The following is a 27,332-nucleotide window of genomic DNA, read 5'->3' as shown; positions in this document are numbered from 1 at the left end:
AGAGGGTGATCAGGGAGTGTTGCGAGTCAAACCTGCGTCAGATGTAGGATGTCTTTTAGGGATGCATGATATATCAGTTCCATATCGGTTATCACCTGATAATAGGATTTTTTTTTTTTAAATGTAATTGTTCTTGCTCATGTAAATTTTTTTAACAGTTAGTTTACTTGGTTATATTCATCTTTAAAAGCACTAAAATGTACACTGATAAATGTAATCTTTAGCAAATCTCAAAATGAATATCCAGTTTTTACACGGCACATTATAATGCTGTGATGCCTAAATTCAATTGTAGCATTTAAAGTCAATTCTTTTTTAAAACATACTGTACTAAATTACAGTACCATTAAAAAGTTTGGGTTAAGTGAGGTTGGTTTTTTTTAAAAAGGAAATAAATTAAAAGGTAACACTTTACAATAAGGTTCATTAGTTAACATTAGTTAATTACCTTAGTTAACATGAACTAAGAATGAACAACATTTCTTCAGCAATTGTTAATCTTAGTTAATATTAATTTCAACATTTACTAATACGTTATTAAAATCAAAGGTTGTATTTGTTAACATTAGTTAATGTGCTGTGAACTAACATGAACAAACAATGAACAGCTGTATTTTTATTAACTAACATTAACAAAGATTAATAAATACTGTAACAAATGTATTGCTCATTGTTAGTTCATGTTAGTTAATACATTAACTAATGAACCTTATTGTGAAGTGTTACCAATTAATACTTTTTTCAGCAATGACACATTATTTTAAATGAATCTGTTACTTTGAACTTTTCTTGTTTTTCAACTGTTTTTAACATTAATAAAAAGAAGAAATGTTTCTTTAACAGCAAATCAGCATATCATAATTTCTGAAGGATCTTGTGACGCTGAACACTGGAGGAATGATTCAGAAAATTCAGCTTTACCATCACAGGACTAAATTACATTTTTATTAGATTAAAATAGAAACCAGTCATTTTAAATTATAATAATTTTTCACTATTACAGTTTTACTGTATTTTGGATCAAACTAATGCACCCTTGAGCATTAGAGACTTCTTTCAAATCTCGTCAACTCCAATCTTTTGAAGGCTTGTGTTTTGTGTCAGTTATTAGCCTAATAATTGTTGGTTTATTGGTGTCGGCCAGAATTGTAATATTGCTGCATCATAATTAAACGAATACATTTCTAGCTTTGTAGCAGTCAGAAGGAATAAGGAAGTCCTGCCAAACAGCTTAACTACTGTTTTAAAGGTCAGCAAACAGACCTTCAGTTCAGTGTGTGTTTGTGTTTTTCTGGGTGTGAATTGTGTTGTTTGTTGACTGTATTCTCTGAGTTCTAAATTGGCTTTCAGTTTTAATCTAGACAAACCAAAGGCGGAGCTGCAGGGCTGGTTAAAAGAGCTGTAAGCCCCTGTTTTTATCCGTCTCTCACTCCGCTGCTCGACGTGCTAAACTCCCAGTTGTGAAATAGAAAGCAAGCGGCGAGGTTTGTGTTTGTGTTCCCCTGCGAGATAATCCCTTTATCCTCTAGCTTGGTGATTTAAGAGCCAGTCTCAACAATCAGCACCCCTCTGTGTTTTCAAAGAGGAAGGGAAGTCAAGCTGTTGGTCAAGAGTGGAGAGAGATTCTCTCATCCATTTATCTGAAACTGCTGCCCATTCCTTCGTCTGTAGTCTTGATCTCCCACACTCACCCTGAATAATTTATCAGTAACATTGTGCAGAAAACAGACAAGGAAAATTGGTTCAGTGTAAGTTGTTAGGTCTGAAGTTTGCTTGAATTGGCTTGGCAAGTGGAAGTACCTATTGATCACGTATGATAAATGTAGCTGCATATGCCCTGTACAGATTTTGCATTGTAGCACATTGCATGTCATTAGGAAATACAATACAAAACATGTTACTTTATTATTGTAATATTGTATATTATTTTTGAAGCAATGTTCAAATGTTTGCAGTCAGTAAGATTATTTAAGTGCTTTTGAAAGAAGTCTTTAATGTTATTAAAAACAGTAATTTAATTGTTTTCTATGCTAATATATTTTTTAAATATTATTTATTCCTGTGATGACAAATCTTATTTTCCAGCAGTCATTACTCCAGTCTTCAGTGTCACATGATCCTTCAGAATTCATTCTAATATACTGATTTGGTGTTCAAGAAAGTGTAGTGTTTTATATTAAGACACATTAATATGGAATTGGTTGCTCTCTGAAACCATTTAAACATAAAATGGAACATAAATGTATGTTTAACAAAACAAAAACATTGTGTTAATATATGTCCAAAATATGAATGTCTAAGTATGTCTTTCTAATCCCCTAGGGGTGTAGAGCCACACGACAACCCCACCACAGTGTTTGTCCAGCGCCACGAGCCCCAGGGAGACTCCATCATCCTCAGCAGCACGGACTTCTTCGAGCAAAACCGTCAAGTTATCCTAGAGAAGGTGGACAGCTTCCAGTTACGGGACAAGTACATGTTTGCCACCACAACCAGGGTAAGGGTACATTCCGACCAGAACAGAGCCGGAAACGTTCGGAGGATAATTTGTAGCTTCAGATTTTTATATAGCAAAAGAAGGGTAGAATAAGCAGCGCTGAGCTAGAGTTCAAAAACTGGAAATGTGAAGAGTGCCGAGAGTCAGATCCGTGCCAACTCCAACTGAATGCCTCTCCTGTGAGTGTGAGTAAACACTCCTCTGAAGAGCTGGAGGAACGATCCCGCTCAAGATGAACAGGCAGTGATAACAGGCTTATTTAAAGCCATGGAATCGGATAAGGAGGATTCCTGGTGTGTTTAGCCAACACTGAACTTCTGCCCTATATGACAGAAGGGTAATTCAGACAGGTGACTCTCTAGTTATTAATCTGGGCTGGTAACCAAAAGGTTACTGGTTTGATTCCCACTGGGTCATTGTGCCCTCAAACATAATAATTGCCCTAGGAGGCACAACCTGTAATACATGTACTGCAAGTTGTTTTGAAACAAAGCATCTGCTGATTATGTGTCTGTGAACAGCAGTTGTACATAGACTGTTCCAGAAGGTAGGCGGTTTAGTTATGCTTCCTCCTAAGAGGCCAAATTTCAGCCAGATTGTAAGCCAACATTGTTTGTGTCCATCACAGAGAGAGCGAACCCAGAATGCGTCACGACAAGCTCAATGAAAGAATAAATACAAGGCTGACAAGGGAAATGTTGATTTTATATATAATCTAAATAGTTTATATATATACACTAAATAGTTCAGTGTAATTAAAAAGGGATTAAGTTGCATGCGCTATATATTTTATGCTTCTATTAGCAGCATGGTAACGTCAAACTGCAATCATATTTTGCAGTTCTGATTTTCTTAAGGTGTATATAGAGTGGTACAGGAATGAGTCCTAAAACCTTAAGCTTTTTTTGCTCTTTCAGTTCCTTTGTCCTGAAATCCATGTTTTTTTTATTTTTTATTGGTTTTTAAATCACTCAGATTGAAAATTAGTGTCTGTGGTTAACATAAGATCAAGATATTTTCATGTTTTATACTATGTCTTGAAAAGGCAGTTGCTAACAAGTGGCTAAATGGGACTATTGAGGTTGTCAGGGACATTAAACGTCATCACTCTTCTGCTCGCTAATCCACTTTTACAGCCTCATTGTGTTTATAACTGCACTCTTGTAAACTATTCTAACTCAGACCTTCTAATTTAAAGATTATAAAGTAGTGGGAAAAGTAAAGGTGGTGACGTTGAAGTCATGTAACCATGGTGTAGATTGTATATATCTTTATCTTTTCACTTCTTCCTATTGTTAGACTTCAAAATTCATAAAAACTTTCTTTAATTGTGAAGATTATCTTTATGAACAAACCATGTTAGAATCATAAACTTTTGTTGGTAAAAAATATTATTTTCTGCAATAGTCCAGTGGTCAACGGAAAAATCCTATTGGCTTTTTGCCGAAGGAACCTAGGGTGATGCTACAGTAACTTCTAGGAATTCCTACAAAAATACATCATCCCTGCAACACTCTATTCATTGGAACTTTAAAACCATGTACCTTGTTTCATTGTTATTTGTGCGTTTATATAATTCCTTCTATAAGTCATCTCAACAAGCAGAAACTCTGAAAATGTGAATCCTGCAGATTCACTCTCTCTGGACTATTTATTTATTTTTGTCATTTAGTTAAGGTAAACTAGCATTATTTCAGAATTTGTCATGTGATGGTTTTTTTGTATTGTAAGTCCAGCCCTGCAACACAGGTCATCAGTCATAGAAACACTAAATAGTGTAAAAGCTGTATCTGTCAAACTCTTATTAGCATCACATCCAAGATAGGAACACGATACAGCTTAAAGTATTTGTTTTCAGTTAATATGCCTCCATAAAGTTTTGCATAGTTCCTGGTTTCTGAAACAATGACTGTCTAGACCTCATGTCTATGCTGACCGCAGCTAGTGTTATATTTCAGTGTAGCGCTCACCCTTGAGTATATTCAGTGGTTAATCATTTCCACCCCACATCAGCTGGCATCTCACTAACCTCATCCCACAGCAAACGTCTGACTGCCCAGAACTGGATGAGGCATCTGTCAGGTCACACATGGCACTGCCAGGTTGCGTAAAGCAGAAGCAGACCCAAGTCACCCATTAAATTGGAAAGAAATGTGTAATTTATCTGCGGCCTCAGAAAGCCAGAGACTCCGTGGGAGTTTTAAGGGCTGTTTATGAGCATTGCTGCGCGGATGGCACAACCGCGGCCCTGGACGGCGTGCCTGCCTGACAGATCTGATCTATGTTCTGTTAATGAAGTTGTGGCTAGGTTTCCCTCGGGTGCTTCTAACCACTCATGCACCACTTGTATGCGTTTTGCTGCCCAGTGCCGCCATATGGTCCCGTCTTCAACACGGTGCCATACTAACGGCACCGAAAGAGTTTTATAATTGCTCCCATTGTTCTTGTTTTGTTGAAGTAAAGGGATGTCAAATGCATCAATGAAAATTCTGTCATCATTTACCTACCTTCATGTCCTTCCAAACCTATATGACTTTCTTAGAGGCAGTGTAGAGAAAGAATTCTCTGATAACCGAGGCACTGTTGTTGTCCAGTTAGGACATGTCAATTTTGTAATAAAGACATTTTAATTAAGGAGTGCCTCGGTTATCAGAGAATTCTTTCTCTACACTGCCTCTTAGATGTTCTACCTTGGACCGAAGAGCACCCAAATCAAACTCAAAAGGAATTGAGCACGCCATTCATCTTGAATCTAAACTATATGACTTTCTTTCTGCTTTGGAACACAGAAGAAGATATAAACTGTTTTTGTCCAAAGTATAAAGTATAAAAGTTTGGTTTGGAACAGCATGATGGTGAGTAAATTGACAGAATTAAAATTTTAGGCTAAACTGTCCAAAGGCCATCTGACGCGAGACGAAAATACGAAAGGAGCAATATGCACTCGCTTTCTGAGTGATTTTTTTTCTTCAGAATTTTCCACAAAGGGCTGTGGGAAGTTTGCTCCCTGTGTTTTGGTGAGCCACATTTCAGTTTAATATTTTAACGGATTTGGATATTTCACTTGCTGAGTGGATGGATTTACAACAGGATAATTAGTGGTTTTCATGGTCAGACCATTCAACTCTTTGCAGTGCTCGTTGGTTGTCCACATAGCGCATTAAACAAAATTATCCTAAGGAGGTTTATGACAAGACAGACAAATAGTAAATAGGCCAGAGCAACAGCTCTTTGGAATTTGTCTGGCTGGGCAAGTTGTAAATATCTCTACTCTTGAGGAGAGAGAAAGTGACAGGCTTGTTGATGCCTGTGTGTGGCCTGGCCCTGACCCTGCTGGCCAGACGTACCCCTAGAGCAACCCCCTCTCTCTTTCAGTCTCTCGCTCGCTCACTTACAGAACAAACACTTTCTTTCAATACTTAGAGGGTCTGCCTGCAGAGACAGCATTTTAAGACATCACAAGCTGCCCCTGCTGGAAAAAAACTGCTTAAATTAGTCTAAGCCGGTTTGTTGGGTCTAATTGGTTTAAAGGGTTAGTTCACCCAAAAATGAAAATGCTGTCATTAATTACTCACCCTCATGTCTTTCCAAAACCGTAAGACTTTAATATCTTTTTGATGAAATCTGAGAGCTTTCTCTTCCCCCATATACAGCTATGCTACAAACTTTGACACTTCGAAAAGTTCATGTAAAACTAATCCATATGAATTGAGCGGTTTAGTCCACATTTTCTGAACCTCATTGGTTCTTGCACAAGCTCAAACGTGCTGCATAACACAAGAGAATGAACCTCATTGGTTCTCTCACATCAAGCGAACGTGTTTGAGCTTCCATTTCCATTTGTGAGTTGATGAATGTTTATATGTGAATAAAAGACTAAATTCAGTCTGTTCATCATATAAAGCGATCAAGTCTCGTCCAGAGGTGGACAGTAACAAAGTACATTTACTTGAGTACTGTACTTAAGTACACTTTTTGAGTATCTGTACTTTACTTGAGTATTATTTTTTCTGGAAACTTTTTACTTTAACTTCACTATATTTGAAAGACAAATATCGTACTTTTTACTCCACTACAATTCTGTCAAGGTCCTTGAGTAGAAAGTAACATCAGTCAGTGGATGATTTTGGTTGCAGGGGTTGCATTTTGGTTGGAAATGAAAGTCGAGTTGACGTCAGAACCCTGCATCTGATTGATATCAGAACCCGACGTCAGATTGACGTTGGATATTGATTGAAAATAAAAGTAGGGTTGACGTCAGAACCCGACTGATGTTGGTTTCTGACGTCAACACGATTTTCATTTTCAACCACAATACAACATATGTCCAACGTTGGAGATCAACGTCAATCTTACATTGGATTCTGACATAAACCTGATTTTCATTTTCAACGTTGGGTTTAGTTTTCTAAATGCGAATTTTGTCACTTTTTTGGAGCACACTAGCTTATAGATAACAGTAAGGCGAACATATTCATACTAAAAGCCAAAAAACTTTAAATAGGGCAATATTTGAGGGAACAGCCATTTGGGTGTCTGAAACCATTGTGGATGTTATTGAGTGCACTTATTCAATCTCACATTCAATCCCACTACTGGAACTGAGTTCTAGAAATAAATGTGATATTGATATGAGGGTATGCAGGCATAGATTCAGAGGCATACGGTACTTTAAGCATTACATAGCCTACAACAATGCAACAATAATAAAACAATGCATTGACATTTACTTTTTACTTTTGATACTTAAGTATTTTTAAAAACGAGTACTTATGTACTTTTACTTAAGTAAAAATAGGTCTTTACAACTTTTACTTGTAACGGAGTAATATTTGACCAGTAGTATCTGTACTTTCACTCAAGTAAGGAAGTTGTGTACTTCGTCCACCTCTGGTCTCGTCAGAAAATTTGGACTAAACCGCTCAATTCATATGGATTAGTTTTACAATCTCTTTATGAACTTTTTGAAGCGTCAAAGTTTCAGTTGCATAGCGGTCAAAAAATCTTCATTTGTGTTCCGATGATGAATTAAAGTCTTACGGGTTTGGAAAGACATGAGGATGAGTAATTAATGACAGAATTTTAATTTTTGGGTGAACTGTCCCTTTAAGATGAAAAAAATCTCTGGCAGAAGAAGAGGAAGAAATGTTTATATATATTCAATCATCATTCAAGTGTTGATAAAGATTGATATAGTTAAAAACTGATTCTTTTACCCAATGTTTGTGTGTTGTATGTATATTTTTTGTATCGAATTAGATTATAATTTTGTTAGCTTAGCGACATGCTAACACTAAACTCTATTTGAATCAATTGTGAGTTGCTGCTTGTGTAACGTTCTAAATTAGTAATTTGAGATGCAATGTTAGTTAGGATGCTGTTTATGTAGATAGTAGGCAGTGAGGCCGTTCACTAGGTTTTGGACCATATCCAGTCTTGCCAGTCGGACAACATTTATGTCAGTCTTTTTCTTTCTTTTTTTCAGTCTTTTACCCTCTTCTCTTTCCATCACTGTGTCTCTTTCTGACTCACTCTTTTGCTCTCATTGTGTTGAGTCCCTCTATCTGCAGCTCGGCTAATAGGATTACCATAATGAATATCACAAGAGCCTTTGGCAGTGAGAAGCTTCTAAGACTAATTAAAGCCGTGGAAACCAAGGTCCTCTCATCTGAGGGATTTATCCATAATGTCATAGAAATCTTTAATAATAATTAAGTCTTTTCTCTTCTCACATCCTCACCTCCCTTTAGCCCTGCAAGCTGCTTTAGCGATAACCTGGTTTCAGGGTGTAATCTGAACTTTGATAAAGGAAGATGCTCATGGGAGAAGGATGGGAAGTGATTTTAAACGCGATCTTGGCGTGTCAGTAGGCATTAAAGTGGTCTCCGTTTAATGTGTTTAATTAAAATACCATTCATAACAAAACTCTTATGAATGTAGATCTTTAACCACACGTTTCCATAAACATCCTGTCAGTAAGTGAATCAGATGTCAGTTTGATAACCGTTCTGATGGGTTCAATTAGACTGCTTCAAATGAGGACTAATGCTGTAATACAGGATGGGTTAAATTTAGCTATGCTAAACAGCCAAACCCAAAGCTTGTAAGTTGGTTTGACTGACTCAAAATAGTAATTTATTCTTTGCACTGCCTATCTGTTTTTACATGCCGCCAGCAAATACAACGTAATAGCAAGTTTTATTGTTTAGATTATCTTTTAATTGCAGACTGCAGACTCACAACTTGGACAAAATATTGTTTACTTTTTGCTGTGACACTATAGAATGCAGAACTTCCCACACTGTGTTCTTCAACATTGCTGCATCTAAACATTCTCACTCATGCTTGAAAGTCTGATCTCTCTTCCAGACTAAGCGATGAGAGGGACTGCCAGCACAGTACGGCTGTTGTTCCAGAGATAAATGCTTTCTCCACAAAGAAGGCAAAGTGACTCCAAAGCCAAATATTCATTGGGCCGGATGTGCCAGAAACTATTCCATTCATGTTGCCATGTAAGAATAGAAGGCTTTTATAGGCAAATTTTTGCTGTCAAGTTTGTAGTCAGGGACACTTGGATGGCATGGCAGCAGAATGAGAGATGACAGTTTTCTCAGAGGAGCTGTTTGTGGATAACTGCCTGTAAATGCCTAATGATTCTGTAAGAGCTAAAATTGGAGGTTGGATCTAAGTGTCAGATGCAAATGGAAATTTGAGGGAAAATTTCTGACCTCTGACCACCTGACAGGATTGGTTAACAGCTCAATCACACAAAAACACTGTGCATCCACCTGTGTAGCAACTCTGCACCTTCCTGGAAGGTGGCAGTTATGATGCTATCGAAATACAATTTATTTGCATTATTTGCATATAATTTGCTTAAATTGTGGCAGTATGATGTGGTGTTTTTTTTTTTTTTTTATGAATTTATTATATTATATTATATATTTATAGAGGTGAGTAAAACTAGACAAAATTATAATTACCGATAAAATTTCCATGTCTTATTTACAATGTTTTCCTAAAAATACCATAATATTTTATATAAGTATAATAATAAGATTCAGATAGTTTTAAATGTGTGATTTCCAGACTTTCAAAGTTGAAGACCAATGGAAATGGAAGTTAAAATTTTAATGGCAAATATAATTGTATATTTTTACTGAAATATTTTTTAAATATTTAATTAGCTAGAATTTTTAAATATATAATAAATTGTATAGCATGTATTTTCATATATAGCCCAAGTATACTACATATCATTTTTATTATTTCATGTTTGTTTAAATCTTTTTATATAAAATAATCAGTAATTTATAAGCTAATCAATTTTTTTTTTTTTACCAGTATGTATGTAATGTATTGGTTACACTATAACATGGTATTATTATGGTATTATGGTACTGTCTCCAAGTATTGGCATCTGGCATATTGGGATCTGGTTGTTGCAGCTTTGTGATTTGATTGTTGTTATCACACACTTTGCTCTCTTAAGCTCTCCCGGCAACACGTCTGTTTTCGAGAGATCTCCCTCGCCTTTGCTCTCTAATGCCAGATTGTGTTTTGGCTCCTTCCACAACACTGCAGTCTGTTCCTGGAGACAGCCGTTAACAGCGAGATAAATCAATACCATGAATGGTGTGACTAAAAACGAGGCAGTGCGGAGAGCTGAGAAGGAAAACACTGAGCTTTTGTGCATTTAAACAAGGAAGTGGTTAAACTTGTTATTCAGGATGATGGTGCTTATAAATACACTTTTATCTGACATCCTGTTGTTCTTACACTGACCCAGTAAATCCCTGGCCCTGTGTTTACCTGTTACTGCTTCCATCTTGCGATCAATTTTGGCCCTGCTGCAATATAATCAATATAATTTGCTTTTATTCTGATTACTGCCTTTATCTCCTCTAATGGTGTCTTTGTTTACTTCTTTACTTCTTGTCTACATTGCAAGAAAACAATTGCTTTGAAATCTGGTAATTTTAAAGAAGCAGCTTTTGAAATTGCGTTTCAGTCTGAATGGCCTGATCAGATTTCAAGTAGTTTTTTGTCATTTGAATTCACTCATTCACTATGTGGTGAATATTGAATGAGGGGTTTTGACTAAGTAGTTTCAGACATATCTTTTGTCTCACAGCTTTTGTTTGATTGTATGTAATCTGTTTATTATAGAGACTGTAATTTACAGCTTATTTTTCTGTGTTTGTGGGGCTGATGTAAGTAACTTAATGGCTTGATTACAGTGACAGTACAAGGGAAAGACTGATTGAGCAGCCTGAACTTCAAAATTGATTGAAGCTTTGATTTCCTGAGGGGAGAAAGCGAAAGAAAAGACTTCAAGATGGGAAGAACGAGTGATCGTACTCGTCCCTTCATGACGCATTGCTCATTTAAGACAGTGCTAGACAGAGACGTATCTAGGTTGCTGGGACACTGACTAGACTAGTGCTGCTAGCACCAGCTTTCCATCTCTTTTATCTTTGGAAAACCAGCAGTTTTAGAAGTACAAATGAATGACTGACAAATCCCCAGTAGTCCTTATTAACTGATATCAGGTACAGGACCCTAGTGAATACAGTGCTGATGGGGCATATCCCTCCATGCTAATATTGTCTGCCATTCAGACCTCGTTTATAGTGAATATATGCCATGGTTTATGGTAACTGATGGTGTTAGATTACCTTATAAAATATTTATGACTCTCTGCTGTTTAATTTTAATCAATTGTATTGCAACATGTCCCCGTTTTGTGTAGCATTGGAAAACAAACCACCTTGTTTCTGCATTTGAACTAGATATATAATAATCTGTTTAACCCAAAACAAATTTTTAACATGCAGATATTCACACTTTTCTACTCGACTTATTAATGATATTCATAGATTTATATGAATAGATGGGAGTTTATTTTATTTTATTTTATTTAATCATTCTAATGATTAAATCTTAATTAAAAAAAACTTAAATAATTGTATTTAATATTAAGTTTTATATATTACATTTTAAATGTTAAATATTAAAATTATACATTTTAAATAATACATTTTAAAATGTATTTAAAACATTAACATTCAGTTACCAAAACATCTCTGCATAAGTATAATGCTATAAACAGCAATTATTACATTTAGAATAAATATAGAGAATATAAAAAAAAAAAAAAAAATTATTCAGTAAAATGTATGTTAATGTTATTAAATTAATAATAAAATATAAAAAATGCTTATTTTGTAGTTTATTGATCATATAGTTAGTGTCATTAGATATCAAAATTACATATAAATGTTAAAATAAACTGTTTCAGTATAGGCCATAAAATATATTATTGATCAATCTCTGATTTGACGAATTGTAATATGTGATCTTTATTTGGGATGGTTAATCTCATTGTTAATATGTTTCCACAGACGTTGTTTGGGAGCCATGAGTCTCAGTCTGTCCAGCTGTGGGTTTCTTACAACCGGCAGCCAATGAGAGCAGCTCAGTTTAACACCCGCCACCCTATCACGGTGAGTGCCGTCAGCTTTGTTTAGTCTCTGGGAGATTTGTGGCCATGACTTTTAAAGCTTCATGTTGTTTACCTGTCTTATGCGATTCCCTGCTCTCCACTCTCTGCCAGGAGTACTACATAGCAGATGCTTCTGAGGACCAGGTGTTCGTGTGTGTGAACCACAATAATAGTGTTACGCACCTGTACATCTCCGACACACAGGGCCTGTCCTTCTCTCTGTCCCTAGAGAATGTGTTGTACTTCAGCCCTGATGGCTCTGGGAGCAACACGCTTATCAGGTACAGTTGAACATCACAGTGTGTGTGCATTTGTTTGAGCTGCTAAACACTGCTTGTCCACAAACACGGTGACCATTAATGTGACTGACCCAAGATGGACATTTGTTTGTTGGTCCTGGAACATTATTTCTGTTAAACAGTCATATCCCTAACCCTACTCCTAAATGCTAAATGCTTTGTATTGCCTTGCCCTTAGAGGTCAATGGTTTTGATCTCATTTTTAAAAATGTGTTCGAAGTCTTCCTTATGCTCAACAAGGCTGCATTTATTTGATCATAATTACAGTAAAAAAGGTATTGTGAAAAATCATTAGAATTTAAAATAACTGTTTTCCATGTTAATATTTTTTAAAATGTAGTTTATTCCTTTGATGGCAAAGCCGAATTTTCAGCATCATTACTTTAATCTTCAGTGTCACATGATCCTTCCGAAATAATTAAAACATGCTGATTTGCTGCAGGGGTAAAAAAACAAATCTGCTGCTTAATATTTTTGACGAGTAGTAAGATCAAAAGAATAGCATTTATTTGAAATGTATGTAACATTATTAAAAAAAAATACTGTCACTTTTAATCAATTTAATGTATCCTTTCTAATTAAAAGTAATAATTCCTTCATTCTGACCCACAGTTTTGAACGGTAGAGTAAATTTTAAATGAAAATACTAAATAATTACAATTAAAACTTTTAACAAAATAGCTAATATTGAAGACTTTCAGCTAAATTAAAGTTTTTCTACTTTTAGTGTCACTGCAAAAAAAAGAAAAGAAAAAAGACCAACTGACTTCACTCTAACCGTACAATCTGACTATGGACTGTAGTGGCTAAATGCGTTCGAACAGCCACAAAAGAACGCATACTCTCCGCCTACTGACTTAATGTGTACATTTTATGGGAAGCACGCTAGCCAGACAGGATTTAAACTTTATTGGCTGGAGACCCAAGTTTGGTTTGAAGGCGAAAAATGTACCAAGCACAATGTTCTCTAACCATTCCCGATTTCTAACACGTATTCATCACGTTCGATGTAGTCGTGCGGCTTTCAGAGCTGAAACGAAAGCTGCTGTTCTCCATGTGTTTTTCTGTCTTCTCCTGGCACGTTCATATGTAAATTGCGCAAGCTTAATTTGTCCATTAGATCAAAAGATCTGAAAAAAACCCACATACTTTTACCCGCCCATAGACCCTCCCCTAGAAGTAATCAGGACAGAAGTGATCGATAGTGGACAAAAGAGACAGATTAAAACACCAGGTGTAAACGGGTATGTGTCTACCTCGTCTACTTGTGATCCGATCGACCAAAATGCATCTTAATATCAGGTGTAAACAGGGCCTGAGAGTCAACAACCATGTTGAGCCAGGAACACATTCCAGTTCATTAATTCGCATTAAGCCCCAGTCTTACGCAGCTCTTGGTCTCGTCACCTTTACTTGAACCCTTCTCGGTTTAGTGACGGCCCCTCTTCGGTGCTGTAAATCTGTTTTTGGCTCCGCACATCTTAACCCATAAGCAGGTTAGTGAGGTCTCGTCTCTATAATGCAAGAACTATGTCTTCGCCCACCGGTCCCTCCACTCACACTGTCAGTAGAAAAGCAATCCATCATTCCTACACGGCTTCCCAAGGACATGCTATTGTTTTACTCTGCGGCAGAGTGGGATCTCACCCACAGCCAAACCACTGAGCTCAGCACGGCCGCCTGAGAGCAGAGACGCAATTACTGCAGTGCGGAATGCAGATGAGATGCGCTTGGCTCGCGTGCCATTGGCATTTTCAAAGAGCGCCTCTCTTGGCAGATATGAATGGCATGGCACATTCAATTTTTGTTTTTGTGTATTTGAAAGGTACTTCGCCAACGAGCCGTTTGCAGATCTCCACCGGGTCGAGGGGCTTAGGGGTGTGTTTGTGGCCACTCTGATAAATGGATCAGTCACCGAGGACAACATGCGATCAGTCATCACGTTTGATAAAGGAGGAACCTGGGAACTTCTGCAGCCGCCTGAGGCCGACAGCCTGGGAGGAACCATAGACTGCCAGGTATTAGGGATGTTGGTCATTTTGGCCACTTTGGTACTAGATAAATCAGCCAAGTACTCAAGAGCAAGGAGGATTTCACTGTTTTGCGGCTTTCTCATTTATTAATAATGGTCCAACATATAAAAGTGTGATCCTTGTGACCCCTGTGGTTTGATCCATTTAATTTAGCTCCCATTCGGCTACACATCAGAGCACATCCTATGTGGACGCTCTTTCTATACAGATTTGCTCCTGAAACTCACTATTTGCTCTTCAGCACAAGTTGTGATTTCCCTCTAACCATTCAGACCATTCACTACCCAAAATGCCACCGTTACAAATATTCATGTATTTATGATTGATCATTGTGTGATCAAAGCATATGTGTTTTACTAGGAATGCAGAGATATTAAATATCTGGTTGATATAGTCATTTAAATTTTTGGTTATTTTGTATATATATATTAATTTGTCATATATATATATATATATATATATATATATATATATATATATATGAAGAGTTCAGATGCAAAAGCCTCTAAGTGCCATCTGAAATTTTCTTCTAGAATGATCATTTTTATCAAGCTCGTATATTTAAGTTAAATAATTTCACTTAAATGGAAATGCAAATGACCTATTAATTGTCATTTAAGTGAAATAACTTAAATATACAAGCTTTATAAAAATGATCATTCTAGAAGAAAATTTCAGATGGCACTTAGAGGCTTTTGCATCTGAACTCTTCATATATATATATATATATATATACACACACACACACATATACATATATATATATATATATATACACACACACCACTCACCATATATATATATATATATATATATATATACATATATACATACATACATACATACATACATACATACATATATATATATATATATATATATATATATATATATATATATATATATATATATATATATATATATATACATACATATACACATATATATGTATATGTGTTCTTTCGTCAAAAAACAAAACAAACAATTGAATACAAATTAATTAAAATAAAACCCTTTAAATTGCGCTCCCCACCATGTCCTCTTTTTGCAAGCTGTTTGTATACGCGACGCCAAGCATGTTTATGACACTGTGGTTTTGTGTTTGCTTAAAGTAAGTTGGAGTAGCAAGTTTTTCATTTGCAGCAGGAAGTAGAATTCAATGCTTGTGGTGAGCTGTTTGTGCTCTTTTTATCTGTTTATCTTTAGCATTACCACACTCACTATTTCTCTCTCTCCCCCCTCTCCATCTCTCTCCATCTCTCAGTTGGACAATGGCTGTTCCCTGCACTTGGCCCAGCGGTGGAGTCAGCTGCTGAATATTCAGCTGCGCAGGATCCCTATTCTGTCTAAAGAGTCTGCACCTGGCCTCATCATGGCAACAGGTGGGCCACATGACCGCCTCTCTGCTTTGTGGCTAAACACCTCTCGTATGTGCAAGAAAGAGGAAATACTAGTACCACAGTGTCTCTGTTCTTGCTGCTCTGCTCTGCTCTTATTAACCGAGTGCATATAGGTCCCTTCAGAGAATGCGGTACACATTGTAATGATAGGGAGCAAGTGCATGAAACCCGACTTCTTGAGTTCATGCCTGGCAGAAAACATTGATTTTTGCCCTCTTTGCACAGTTTGGAAGGCACTTCCTCCCTCTTGTATCCCTCTGTCTCCTTCTGCCAGCCACTGCCAGACCTTTAATTAAATGATTATTAGATAATGTGCATGCATGAAGATGAGAGGCACAGGAGGCTTGTGAAAATGTCTGCCCGTTTCGGCTGCTATCGCTCCAGCGCAGATGTGATAATTATTTGTACTTCACCCACTGGCTAATTATCACATACAAACACACCCTCGCACTCCTCCGTCTTAGCCAGCCGAGAGCGGCCTCGCCACCTCAACATTGTTCTCATTGCACAAAAAAAAAGTTAAGTGCTGCATATCTCTTAAGTAGATGAATGTAAATGAAGTATATTACACCCCAAATTAATTAATGACAATGTCTTCGAGAAAAGGACAACTAGGGTTCTGATTCCAGGGCTGCGAAAAGAGAGAAGGTGACAGACAGTATCCGTGTCTGGGCGTCTTGTCACAGTGGCAAGACTGAAGCATCTGACAGAAACACTTTCTTGTTTTTTGCTGGGTTTGTTTCTCTTTGTTTGTGCTAATGTCCTGCTATTTTGATCTGAATCTTGAGTAGGCTGTCTTTCACTGTTTACAGGGACGCATTAGCATCTACACCACAATTATGGTGTGGTCAGATGCGCTTGTGACCATTTCTCATTCGGTTTACATCACAGCACATAAATACCTCATTTACATTTGTATTTAACGCTGTTCTTTTGTCCGCTGGTCACCTGATATCATTTGTAATTGGGGCCTGTGAGATATGACACCAGATGCTGTGTAAATATTGACTGTCATCTTTTTTTCCTCTCTACTTTTTTTTTCTGTACAGGATCTGTGGGAAAGAATCTGGCCAATAAACCCAATGTGTATGTATCCAGCAGCGCAGGGGTCAGATGGAGAGAGGTGAGAACTAGTTTTATAACACACTAGGGCCTTTCTCCGTGATACTTCCAAAATCTGTCTGAGTATTATCCAATTGATTAAATAATTCAAGTAATAAATGATTTGTTTTAGATATTCTACTTTCATTTCTCTGATTTGACAGTATTTTTGCTTTTATTAAATTTTTTTTATATATATATATATATATATATATATATATATATATATATATTTTCCTTTCATTTCTCCTCTTTGAGGTTTTTCCTCTTTTTTTATTTTATTTTTAATTACTTTTAATATTGCAACACTTTGGTTTAACTTTTGTTTCTTTTAAATGTTAAGTCAGTGTTTGAACCCATTTCCCCTTTCTCTAGACTATCCTATCTTATATTAAGGACTTTTTCTGTCATGTATTATCTTACCTAGGGCACCATTTGAGCCAGAATTCCATTGGTTCCCCCATAAAAAAAAATTTCAATGCTGCTGCCCAGTACAATAGCACTTATTATATTCCCAGACTTTTTTGAAAAGCATTGCAGCGTGTGTTGTTCCATGTAACAGATATGTGTGTTCTTTAGGCCCTGACTGGTCCTCATTTCTACACCTGGGGAGATCACGGAGGGATCCTGATGGCTATCGCGCAGGGCGGCTCCACCAGAACACTCAAGTCAGTTAGCATTTAAGGATCTAATGTCGCTGTTCTTTTAGTTAAATCTGAGTATTATCCGGCTTTAGGATGTTACTGATAGCTGTGTCTTGTCTTTTGCTGGCTCAGATTCAGTACTAATGAGGGGGAAACCTGGAAGGAGTTCCATTTTTCCGAGCAGGATGTATATGTGTACCAACTGCTGACTGAACCGGGTGAGAAGAGCACCATCTTCACTGTCTTCGGCTCTTATGCAGACCAGAAACACAGCTGGCTCATTGTGCAGGTCAACGCTAGTGATGTGCTTGGTAAGAGAACAATGCACTCATAACTGGTACACCATACAAAGCACCCTAGCAACCACTTTGTAACTACCCACAACATCTAGCAAAATCCCTATCAGCCAACCTGAATACTCTATAAAAACAGTAAAATTCTTAAAGAATGAAGTCATCATTTATTCACCCTGTTGTTGTTCTAATGCCGAATGCCCTTCTTTCTTTAATGGACCACAAAAGAAGGGTTTTTAAAACCCTTGTCCCGCTTGTGCTCGTCCATATAATGGCAGTGAATAGTGACCAGCATCAAGCTTTTAAAAAAAGTATCACAGAAAGATCCATTAAAAAAATCCTTTTGTGGTCCATAAAAGAAAGTATGGCATACAGCATCATACCAAAAACAGGGTGAGTAAATTATGACTTAATTTTTAAAGGGTTAGTTCACCCCAAAATGAAAATTCTGTCATAATTTACTCACCCTCGAGTTGTGAAAGAAATTCATACAGGTTTGGAACAACTTGAGGGTGAGTAAATGAAGTAAATTATTTTTAAGTGAACTATCCCTTTAAGGAGCCACTCTGAACACCATTACATCAGTATAGCAACCACAAAACAATTGTTTAGCAAAAACAGTGGGCAGTGGGCAACTCCCCTGCAACCACCCAGAATGCCCTAGCAACTGCCTAACATCCAATCAACCACACTTGCGATGTTGTATATACAGTATTATCCAACACTTAACACTGAATAGATCCTAAAGTGTTTCAAATGTATCAAGAGTAAATAACCTTCAAATTGAAGTCTTTTTATATTTTCAGTCAATGGTTGTCAAGCCAACATTCAAAGTTTGTTTTGGCAAAACTCCTTTTTGTGGTTCTACATGTGATGTTATGTGTGCTTAGGTGTGCCGTGCTCAGAGGGCGACTATAAACGGTGGTCTCCCTCTGACGAGAGAGGAAATGGCTGTCTGCTCGGCAGAGAGATGGTGTACAAGCGCCGCTCTCCTCACGCCACCTGCTTCAACGGCGAGGACTTCGACAGGCCCGTCACACTGTCCAACTGCTCCTGCACTCGTCAGGATTATGAGTGGTATGAGCTGAGACCCCCTCTGTCTACGTTTATCTCATGTTGCCATTGTCTTCACCTGAATACGCAATCAATTTTCTCTGTTTTATTGGCTCATCTCTCTCTGTTCCCAGTGACTACGGGTTTAAGCTGAGCGAGGATCTGTCCCTCGAGGTGTGCGTACCTGATCCTGAGTTTTCTGGAAACCTGTATGCCCCACCAGTTCCCTGTCCGGTGGGCACAACTTACCGCCGCAGCAAAGGGTGAGAATGTGGTTATCCATCCTTGCTAACAACCATTATGATTATGTACTCTACCGTTCATAAGTTGGGTGTCAGTAGGATTTTTTTATTTATTAACAATTTTATTCTGCAAGGATGCATTAAATTAACCAAAAGTTAGTTTAGACAATTATAATGTTACAAAAGATCTCTATTTCAAATAAATGCTGTACTTTTCAACTTTTTATTCCTCAAAGAATTCTTATAAATATATTACAGTTTTCACAAAAATATTAAGCTGCACAACATTGATAATAATAAGAAATATCAGCATATTAGAATGACTTCTGAAGGATCATGTGACACTGAAGACTGGAGTAATGATGCTGAAAATTCAGCTTTGCCATTACAAGAATAAATTACATTTTAAAATACATTAAAACAGAAAACAGTTCTTTTCAATTGTAATTTGTCAATTGTAGCCTTGGTAAGCATAAGGGACTTCTTTCTAAAACATTAAAATATCTTACTGACCCCAAACTTTTGAACGTTAGTGTATTACCAATTAAAAAATATTCACCTCTTTTCATGTTGTATTATCTTACAATACTGAACCAGAGCGAATTTAATTCGTTTTTTCCACCTTGTCACTAATATGCTTTGTCACAGATAAATGTTCGTCAAAATAAGACTTTTACAAGGTTGGGGGTTTTTTTTCAGAAAATTTTATTATATGTATTTATGTAACTTCTGAAATGAGTTGGCTGATTATCAACAGTAGTTTTGTTATATTAAATTAGGTGGATACTTACAAAATATATATATTTTTTGAGCTTACTATTATTATTATTATTAGATTGTAGAGGTCACTTTAAAGAGTATTTTTCTCTCTATAAAGCCAAATCACATCTGTTGTGATTCAGTGCTGTAAAACAGCGAAACAAAAGAGAGTCCAAAGGGGTGAATCCTCATTATAGGCTCTGTGTCCTTCTGGATACGGATTGTTAGCCGCCGCCACCACCATCAGCAGCAGCCCGGGAGCGTTATTAGATCTGCCACTGCTGTGTCACCATGCATCTCTCCTCTCATTATCTGCAGTCGAGAGGAGAGGATTTATTTAGAACATGGACATGAACCGAATTTAGCTGGATGAGTTTAGATCTCTTGCTCAGTCAGTTGAGATGTGAGCTGGAGGAGGTTAATTACTATTAAAAATGATTCCTGGGAAAATGGGGAAGTAATGTTAATTACGATTATTTTGGGACGCTCAAATATATTATGACTGTATCTGTTTTCAGCCATTTTTGTTATTTAACATTTAGGACAGTTTATGCTATTTATCTTTTGTATTTCACTATGGAACTTAATCTAGATCTATTTAAAGGGATATCGAAAAATTACTACTGAGATTTAACACATTTGAGACCACTCTAAAAATATCGCTTGCCCTTTAAGGGCATGTTTATGAAAACATAGATCTGTGCTGATAAAGATATTTAATGATTCTTATGCACACAAAAATCCATCAGTACTGCTATTTATGTGGTTATTTATTTAATTTCCAACAGTTAAAATCATGGAAAAACAAGAATTAGCATTTTCAAATAAGCTTGGAACATTGGTACTTCTCAAAATGTTTACCTAAACATCAGGACAGCAAGAGGTGAATTTATATGGAAGCAAGGAAATTCATTGATGTGTAATTGCAGCATCACCTAGTGTCAACTTTTTGAACTAAATTCTTCAAGAAGAGACATTTTAAATTTCGAAGAAGATTTCCACTGATGTCAGGTTGTGTGATCTGATGCTTTAGGTACAGGAAGGTTTCTGGAGACAGCTGCAGCGGGGGAGATGTTGAAGCTCGGCTGGATGGAGAAATGCTGCCCTGTCCTGTGGGAGGTACAGTAAGAACCTCCTCCTCAGCTTACACAATCATCTTATCTGAGCTCTTTTTATGGAACACCACACAGTCCTATGGGATGCAACAGGAAGTTCTAGAGTCACAGTTCATAACATGGCCTCAAACTTATAAAAAATAACTTCACAGAAAAACCTCAAGTCAGAGAAATGAAATTGTAAATGAATAAATAAATGAGTAGTTTATGGTCTGTAAGATTTCTTTTAAAAGTTTGTATTAGGCAAGGATGCATTCAATTGATCAAAAGCAACAGTAAAGACATTTATAATGTTACCGAAGATTTCTGTTTCAAATAAATGCTGTTGTTTTGAACTTTCTATTCATCAAAGAACTCAGAATTATTATTTTTATCACCGTTTCCATAAATACGTGGTAAGACAAGACTTAACTATAAGTTTTAGAAGTAGTTTTCATTGTTAGTTTTTGTTAACTTGTATCAACCACAGCAATAACCAAAACCTCAAAACTGACCAAATTTTAAATGAGATTTATATCTTTATCTTGATTTTTCAATCTTGCAGTTAAAACATCTTGTTTTTCACTGGTGGACTTTTTCGAAATGCTGTGTTATGTAGTCGTTTGTTTTCACTTATGACATAGTAACCAGATGCAAGATATAGAATAATGTTAGACCTTCGCTTTTTCTCTTGATCTAATTTTTCATAATAATTCCGTTTAGTTGTTTGGTAGCAAAAAACACATAAAAAATACATTGGAAAATGTATTTCACTGTAAGCACACAATGTGACATTTCATATACAAATCACAGTAATATCTGCAACTGTACCTGAATGTGTGTCCATAATAAATGCATAAATGTGTAATGATGCAGTGAGATGTCATGATGGACAGATGCATTGAAAGCTACTCTGTTGTTGTACAAGATGATGCCTAGATATTACTCTGGCACCTCATAGATTTAAAGCGATAGTTCACCCCAAAATGGAAATTTTTGATATTTTTAAAATGGAAGATATTTTAAAGAACGTTGGTAACCAAAAATTTGACGGCATTGACTTCCATAATAGGAAAAAAAAATACTATGGAAGACAGCCGTTAACTGTCTAGTTACCAACGTTACCTTCTTTTGTGTTCAGCAGAAGAAAGAAACTCATACAGGTTTGGAACAGCATGAGGGTTAGTAAATGAAAACAACATTTTTGGGTGAACTATCCCGTTAACACATTGCATACAGTAATGTGGACTGTCAGTCCTAAAGATGGGATTTAAAAATCGAATTAGGATTGTTTGTAGTGTAATCAAAAGCCCATCTTCCCACCGAGCTGTTCAAGAGCCGTCACTGTCTAGACGGCCTCTTTTCTCTGGCATTGTGGTGCTCAGCCACTTGACCACGCTTCAGTGGCCGTGTTGATTGGCTTGCCTCTCAGACTAGAGGATGCTGGGAATAAATAAGGGGCCCTTTCAGAAAGCTCAGATCTGAAGCAGTGGGAGAAGAAAGTGATGTGACTGACTGGGCCATCAGATTTCTTTTAAGATTATCAATGAAATAGAAAATGGAAAGTCTTCCCAGATGAGAGGAGGCTGTTAGCAAGGAACAACTCAATTTTAGTGCCAGTAGTTTTAAGATGAAATGCTCAACGAAATCTCTTAACTGGACCCTCTTGTTGCCTTCTTCTTCTTCTTCTTCTTTTAGAGAGTAATGAGTTTATCCTGTATGCGGTGAGGAACTCCATCCACCGCTTTGATCTGGCCACAGGCACAGACCAGCCGCTCCCCCTCTCGGGTCTCCATGAGGCGGTGGCGCTGGACTTTGATTATGAGAAGAACTGCCTATACTGGGCTGATATTTCGCTGGACACCATTCAGGTGAATAAACATCTTTTTAGGGATGCACAATATATCGGTGCCATATATTGGTTATTATTGACTGATATTGGAGATTTGGTTATTTATTGTGTTGGCTGGTATTGTATATTTAATTGGTGTTCAGTTGTTCACATCTATTTCCCCTATTTGTTATATTTAGATGACCTTTGCTTAAATCTTTAATAACACTTATCATTTTTTGACACTTTAATGCCTTTAAACTCTAAAATAGCAGATCTCAAAATGATTATAAATTTTTCATGCTGTGCATTATAACTTTGTGATGCCTAAAGCAAAAATATTTAAAGCATTTAAAAATTTGTTTACTTAGTGTCTTATTTTTTAATGTATTAAGACAAAATAGTTTAAAATTGTAATGTTGTATTATGAAATACAAAATAATTCAAAATATTAACATTTCAGTCGTTGTCCATAACAAATAATTATCAGCTTTTTAAAATATTTTCCCCAATTTTTTACAATATATATATATATATTTTACTTAATTATATATAAATATATAAATTAAAAGCAATTTATATGCATTTTGTATTTTTTTGTGTAGAGATTGTGTTTGAATGGAAGCTCTGGACAAGAAGTGATTGTCAAAAAGGACCTACAAAACGTGGAGGCGCTGTCATTTGACCCCATCAGCCGGTTGCTGTATTGGGTGGATGCCGGTGCTCAAAAAATCGAGGTAATCAAATGTTAAAACAACTACAGCAACATCAGTTACAGACATTCGTTCATGTAGTCGTCCTCACACTGTCTCTTGTCCAGGTGTCCAACTCTGATGGAGACCTGAGACGCACTCTGGTCAACTCTTCAGTGGTGGAACAGCCTCGAGCCCTGACTCTCATGCCAGGAGAGAGGTACGGTGTTCCCATAATCCCCTTTGTTTTCCTTAGCAGACCTTTTGCTCCCTGAGTACTAAGCTGCATGTGCTGTCCCTCTTAGCCTGATGTTTTGGACGGACTGGGGTGATCGTGCGGCGGGCGTCTACCGCAGCTGGATGGACGGATCCAACATCTCCTGCATCGTGTCCGAGGGAGTTCGCTGGCCCAATGGCATAACGGCAGATGAATCATGGCTGTACTGGACGGAGGCATATGGAGACCGCATTGAAAGAGCAGACTTTAATGGAGGCCACCGCACTGTGGTAATGGAGGGCCTGCCTCATCCTTATGCCATTGCTGTTTTTAAGGTAGGCCCAGTCTTATCACTTTCTGGGAATGTTGCAACTGGTATTCTATCAAACTTTCTTTGATAATCATAAACTCATTGTTGAACTGGTCTTTGTTGGTGTAGAATGACCTGTACTGGGATGACTGGTCTAGAATGGGAATCTTCAAAGCACCTAAATCAGGCTCACCAGACAGTGAGATGATAGTGGGCAGACTGACAGGAGTGATGGATCTCAAGATCTTCTACAAGGGAAAGAACAAAGGTCAGTTCTTAAGGAGACACAGTCGTGTCATATGGAAAAATATGTTAATTATTACGGCATGAAAGGGTAATAGCCAGTAGCCTTTCATTTCTATAACAGCAATAGCCAGTAGCCTTTCATTTCTATAACAGCTACACAAAACCACACTTGTCAGCTTGTATTGTTGATGAATGCTAAATAAAAACATTTTTTAATTTTGAATATTTAAATTCCAGTAAATTCCTTAGTGATAGTTATAATTGGGCGGGGGGATTTTTATTGTAGTTTTTGCATTTTAGTGGACAAGAAAACAGGGTTATTATCGTTAACTAAAACCAAAACCATTTAAAAGTTTTCATCAATTAAAATGAAATAAACCTAAATTTCAATAAAATATATATAAAAAAACCATATATTTAAAACATATTTTATTAAGACAATATTTATATTTTAATTTAGTTTAAGTACAAAAATAACTAAAACTAAATGAACTAATATGCAGCAGAAACAATGCAACTATCCAGGTGGATGCTGCACATTGGTGGTGGTTGAGGAGATTCCCCCCCTTCTATGTAAAGCGCTATATAAATGTAACAAATTATTATTATTAACCATGGCATCCTATATCAGGAGTATTTTTAGGAGTAAACTATAACTTTGATGGCCTTAAACCTAAGCCACAGAACTCTGTTTTGACATAAAATATAAAAATAGTTTTTAAAAAGAAATGTTTCTCCCCTGTAGGTCAGAATGCTTGTGTGGATCAGCCATGCAGTCTTCTGTGTCTTCCCCAGCCTGGAAACAAGCATCACTGTGTTTGTCCCGACGGAGTTTCCAGCACCATCCTGCCCTCAGGAGAGCCTCAGTGTCAGTGTCCCAGTGGATACGAGCTCCACAATAATACATGCGTTAAGACAGGTCTGACAGAAACAAAAGTGTCAGATATCAATACCTCTAAGTTATAAATCATTTTTATGAAGTAAGTTTGATTTTATTGATGTTTTTCTGTCTGCTGCCCATCAGAGCACACCTGCTTGCCGAACCAGCACCGCTGCGCTAATGGGAAGTGCATCAGCAGCATCTGGAAGTGTGACAGTGACAACGACTGCGGCGACATGAGTGATGAGCAGGGGTGCCGTGAGTGACATCATCAGCCCCGCCACCTCTGTCTCATATAAAACAACACTAATGTACGAATGTTGAGTTTCATGTCTTTCTCTCTCTGTAGCCTCCACTTCCTGTGACCCTGCGGTTCAGTTCCGCTGTGTGGCCTCAGGTTCCTGCATTCCACTGGCCTTCAAGTGCGACCATGAGGATGACTGTGGTGATAACAGCGACGAGGAGCATTGTGGTATGCGTGTGTTTAGAGCTTGGTGATGTATCCAATATTCAAGATATATCTACGAGGATTTTGCTGTTGGTATAAAATTAAGTGGTATAACGATATTTTATTGCACTTTGTAATTGATCATTAAGTTAAGTTCCTTAACAGCGCATTACAGACCAGTTTAGAGATCACGCCCCATCTTGCAAATATGAAAACGTTATGATATAAAAAAAATTTATAGTGTCTCAGATTCATTGTTGTTTTTGTCAACTAAAACTTTAAAAAGCTGAAATAAAATATAATATACGTAATCGATTTTTATTAATAAAAAATAGAAATGTTTCAATTGAAATGAAATATGTTTTTAGTTGAAACTGAAACAGAAAAATGTAAAATAAATATAAATATTTTTCTAAAAACAAAATGACTAATACATAAACCGTAATTAAAATGAAAACTGAAAATATAAAAACAAAAGCTAATTCAAAAAATGTATATTTACTCTAATAGTATATAAATAATATAATATATAAATAAATGAATTTAACTTCAGTATCAAAAATTGTTTTAGTGTAATTTATTTGTCAACTGTTTGTTTCAGTGAAATAATAAATCTGATTAAAAGATTAATTTGTGAACACTTGAAGTACACATATGTGGTGTATGTTCATTGGAATTTTTTTTTTTTTAAATTTTAATAAAATTGCTGTTCATGAGTATAAATTGTTATATTAATATAAATACAAATTATTAAAATATCATTCTTCTGTTAATTAATAAAAATAAATAGAGCATTTCCAAAATAAAGTAGAAATATTTTGAGATTTTTTTTTTTTTTTTTTACATTGCGGTTCAGGGCTTCCGTAGTTTTATATGACTTCCTCGGATAAAAATAAATAAATCTCAACACATTTCCAGAGCAAATACATCAATATTAATAATATCTTGAAAATCATTGCAATGCTAAACATCATCGAGAGACTTTTTTTTTTAGCTATATTGTATATGTATGTTTTATCTTGTTCAGTTAAAATAACTTGGATGGAGAGCTCAAATTTGATCTGCTTTCTTTTTAGAGTCTCACCAGTGTGGACCAGGAGAGTTCACCTGTGCAAGAGGCGTGTGTATTCGGGACGCATGGCGCTGTGATGGGGACAACGACTGCAGGGACTGGTCAGATGAGGCCAACTGTACTGGTGAGAGAGACTCATTTACTCACAGGTGCATAAAATATGCAGTGAAATATGTCACGTCTACATCCTTAAAGTTTTTTTTCTTTTCCTCTTTCTGTCTCAAAGTGGGTCACCACACATGCGAGAGCAGTAGCTTCCAGTGCCACACGGGTCACTGCATTCCTCAGCGCTGGGTGTGTGACGGAGATGATGACTGCCAGGACGGCTCAGACGAGGACCCTACCCAGTGTGGTCAGTCACAAACACTGCCGTACTCACCTCCCTTGTTTCATTGTAAACTATATGATTTTCTTTCTCTTTTTTGGAAGACAATGCATTTTTGAACATCAAATGTTCTGTCAAACTCCAAAAATAACATAAGTGTCCGTACAGTCTCATGTATCATGTAAAGTCTCATGTATGATTCTGTGTAATTTGACATCTATTGGTTTTGTCCGGCAGGGCGTGAGAAGTGCAGCGGGTTCTTGTGCGCTAACGGCACCTGCCTGCCCGCTAGTGCTCACTGCAATGGTGTGGAGGACTGTCCAGGGGGCGCTGATGAGCAAAACTGCGGTATGTGCTTCCTTATTTGTTTAATTGCAATTGTTTTTTTATG

General features: G+C 36.8%; 1 protein-coding gene and 1 long non-coding RNA gene across 2 annotated transcripts in view; one reads left to right on the top strand and one right to left on the bottom strand.

Annotated features, from left to right (window-relative positions):
• The window catches only part of sorl1 (sortilin-related receptor, L(DLR class) A repeats containing), a 57,647-nt gene that overhangs the window by 14,713 nt on the left and 15,602 nt on the right, over positions 1–27,332 (top strand). The window contains exons 6-27 of the mRNA XM_082178859.1: positions 2,323–2,497; positions 11,902–12,003; positions 12,114–12,283; positions 14,127–14,319; positions 15,599–15,716; positions 16,784–16,857; positions 17,415–17,503; positions 17,612–17,790; positions 18,663–18,849; positions 18,960–19,088; positions 20,860–20,945; positions 22,619–22,791; positions 23,357–23,488; positions 23,572–23,663; positions 23,749–23,995; positions 24,100–24,238; positions 24,962–25,135; positions 25,241–25,354; positions 25,446–25,568; positions 26,621–26,740; positions 26,843–26,968; positions 27,179–27,289. Of these exons, the coding sequence (XP_082034985.1) occupies positions 2,323–2,497; positions 11,902–12,003; positions 12,114–12,283; positions 14,127–14,319; positions 15,599–15,716; positions 16,784–16,857; positions 17,415–17,503; positions 17,612–17,790; positions 18,663–18,849; positions 18,960–19,088; positions 20,860–20,945; positions 22,619–22,791; positions 23,357–23,488; positions 23,572–23,663; positions 23,749–23,995; positions 24,100–24,238; positions 24,962–25,135; positions 25,241–25,354; positions 25,446–25,568; positions 26,621–26,740; positions 26,843–26,968; positions 27,179–27,289 (3,053 nt within the window). The remainder of the gene's footprint in view (positions 1–2,322; positions 2,498–11,901; positions 12,004–12,113; positions 12,284–14,126; positions 14,320–15,598; positions 15,717–16,783; positions 16,858–17,414; positions 17,504–17,611; positions 17,791–18,662; positions 18,850–18,959; positions 19,089–20,859; positions 20,946–22,618; positions 22,792–23,356; positions 23,489–23,571; positions 23,664–23,748; positions 23,996–24,099; positions 24,239–24,961; positions 25,136–25,240; positions 25,355–25,445; positions 25,569–26,620; positions 26,741–26,842; positions 26,969–27,178; positions 27,290–27,332) is intronic.
• LOC309505487 lies at positions 24,098–24,955 on the bottom strand. Its single transcript, XR_014208458.1, has 2 exons — positions 24,352–24,955; positions 24,098–24,319 (listed from the first exon to the last, which is right to left on the bottom strand). It is a non-coding gene; the product is annotated as an uncharacterized lncRNA (long non-coding RNA).

This window comes from Leuciscus leuciscus (assembly GCF_965113295.1).
Source record: "Leuciscus leuciscus genome assembly, chromosome: 9".
NCBI lineage: Eukaryota > Metazoa > Chordata > Actinopteri > Cypriniformes > Leuciscidae > Leuciscus > Leuciscus leuciscus.
Note: the sequence above shows the minus strand (reverse complement) of the source record. Positions and strands in the feature narration are given on the sequence as shown.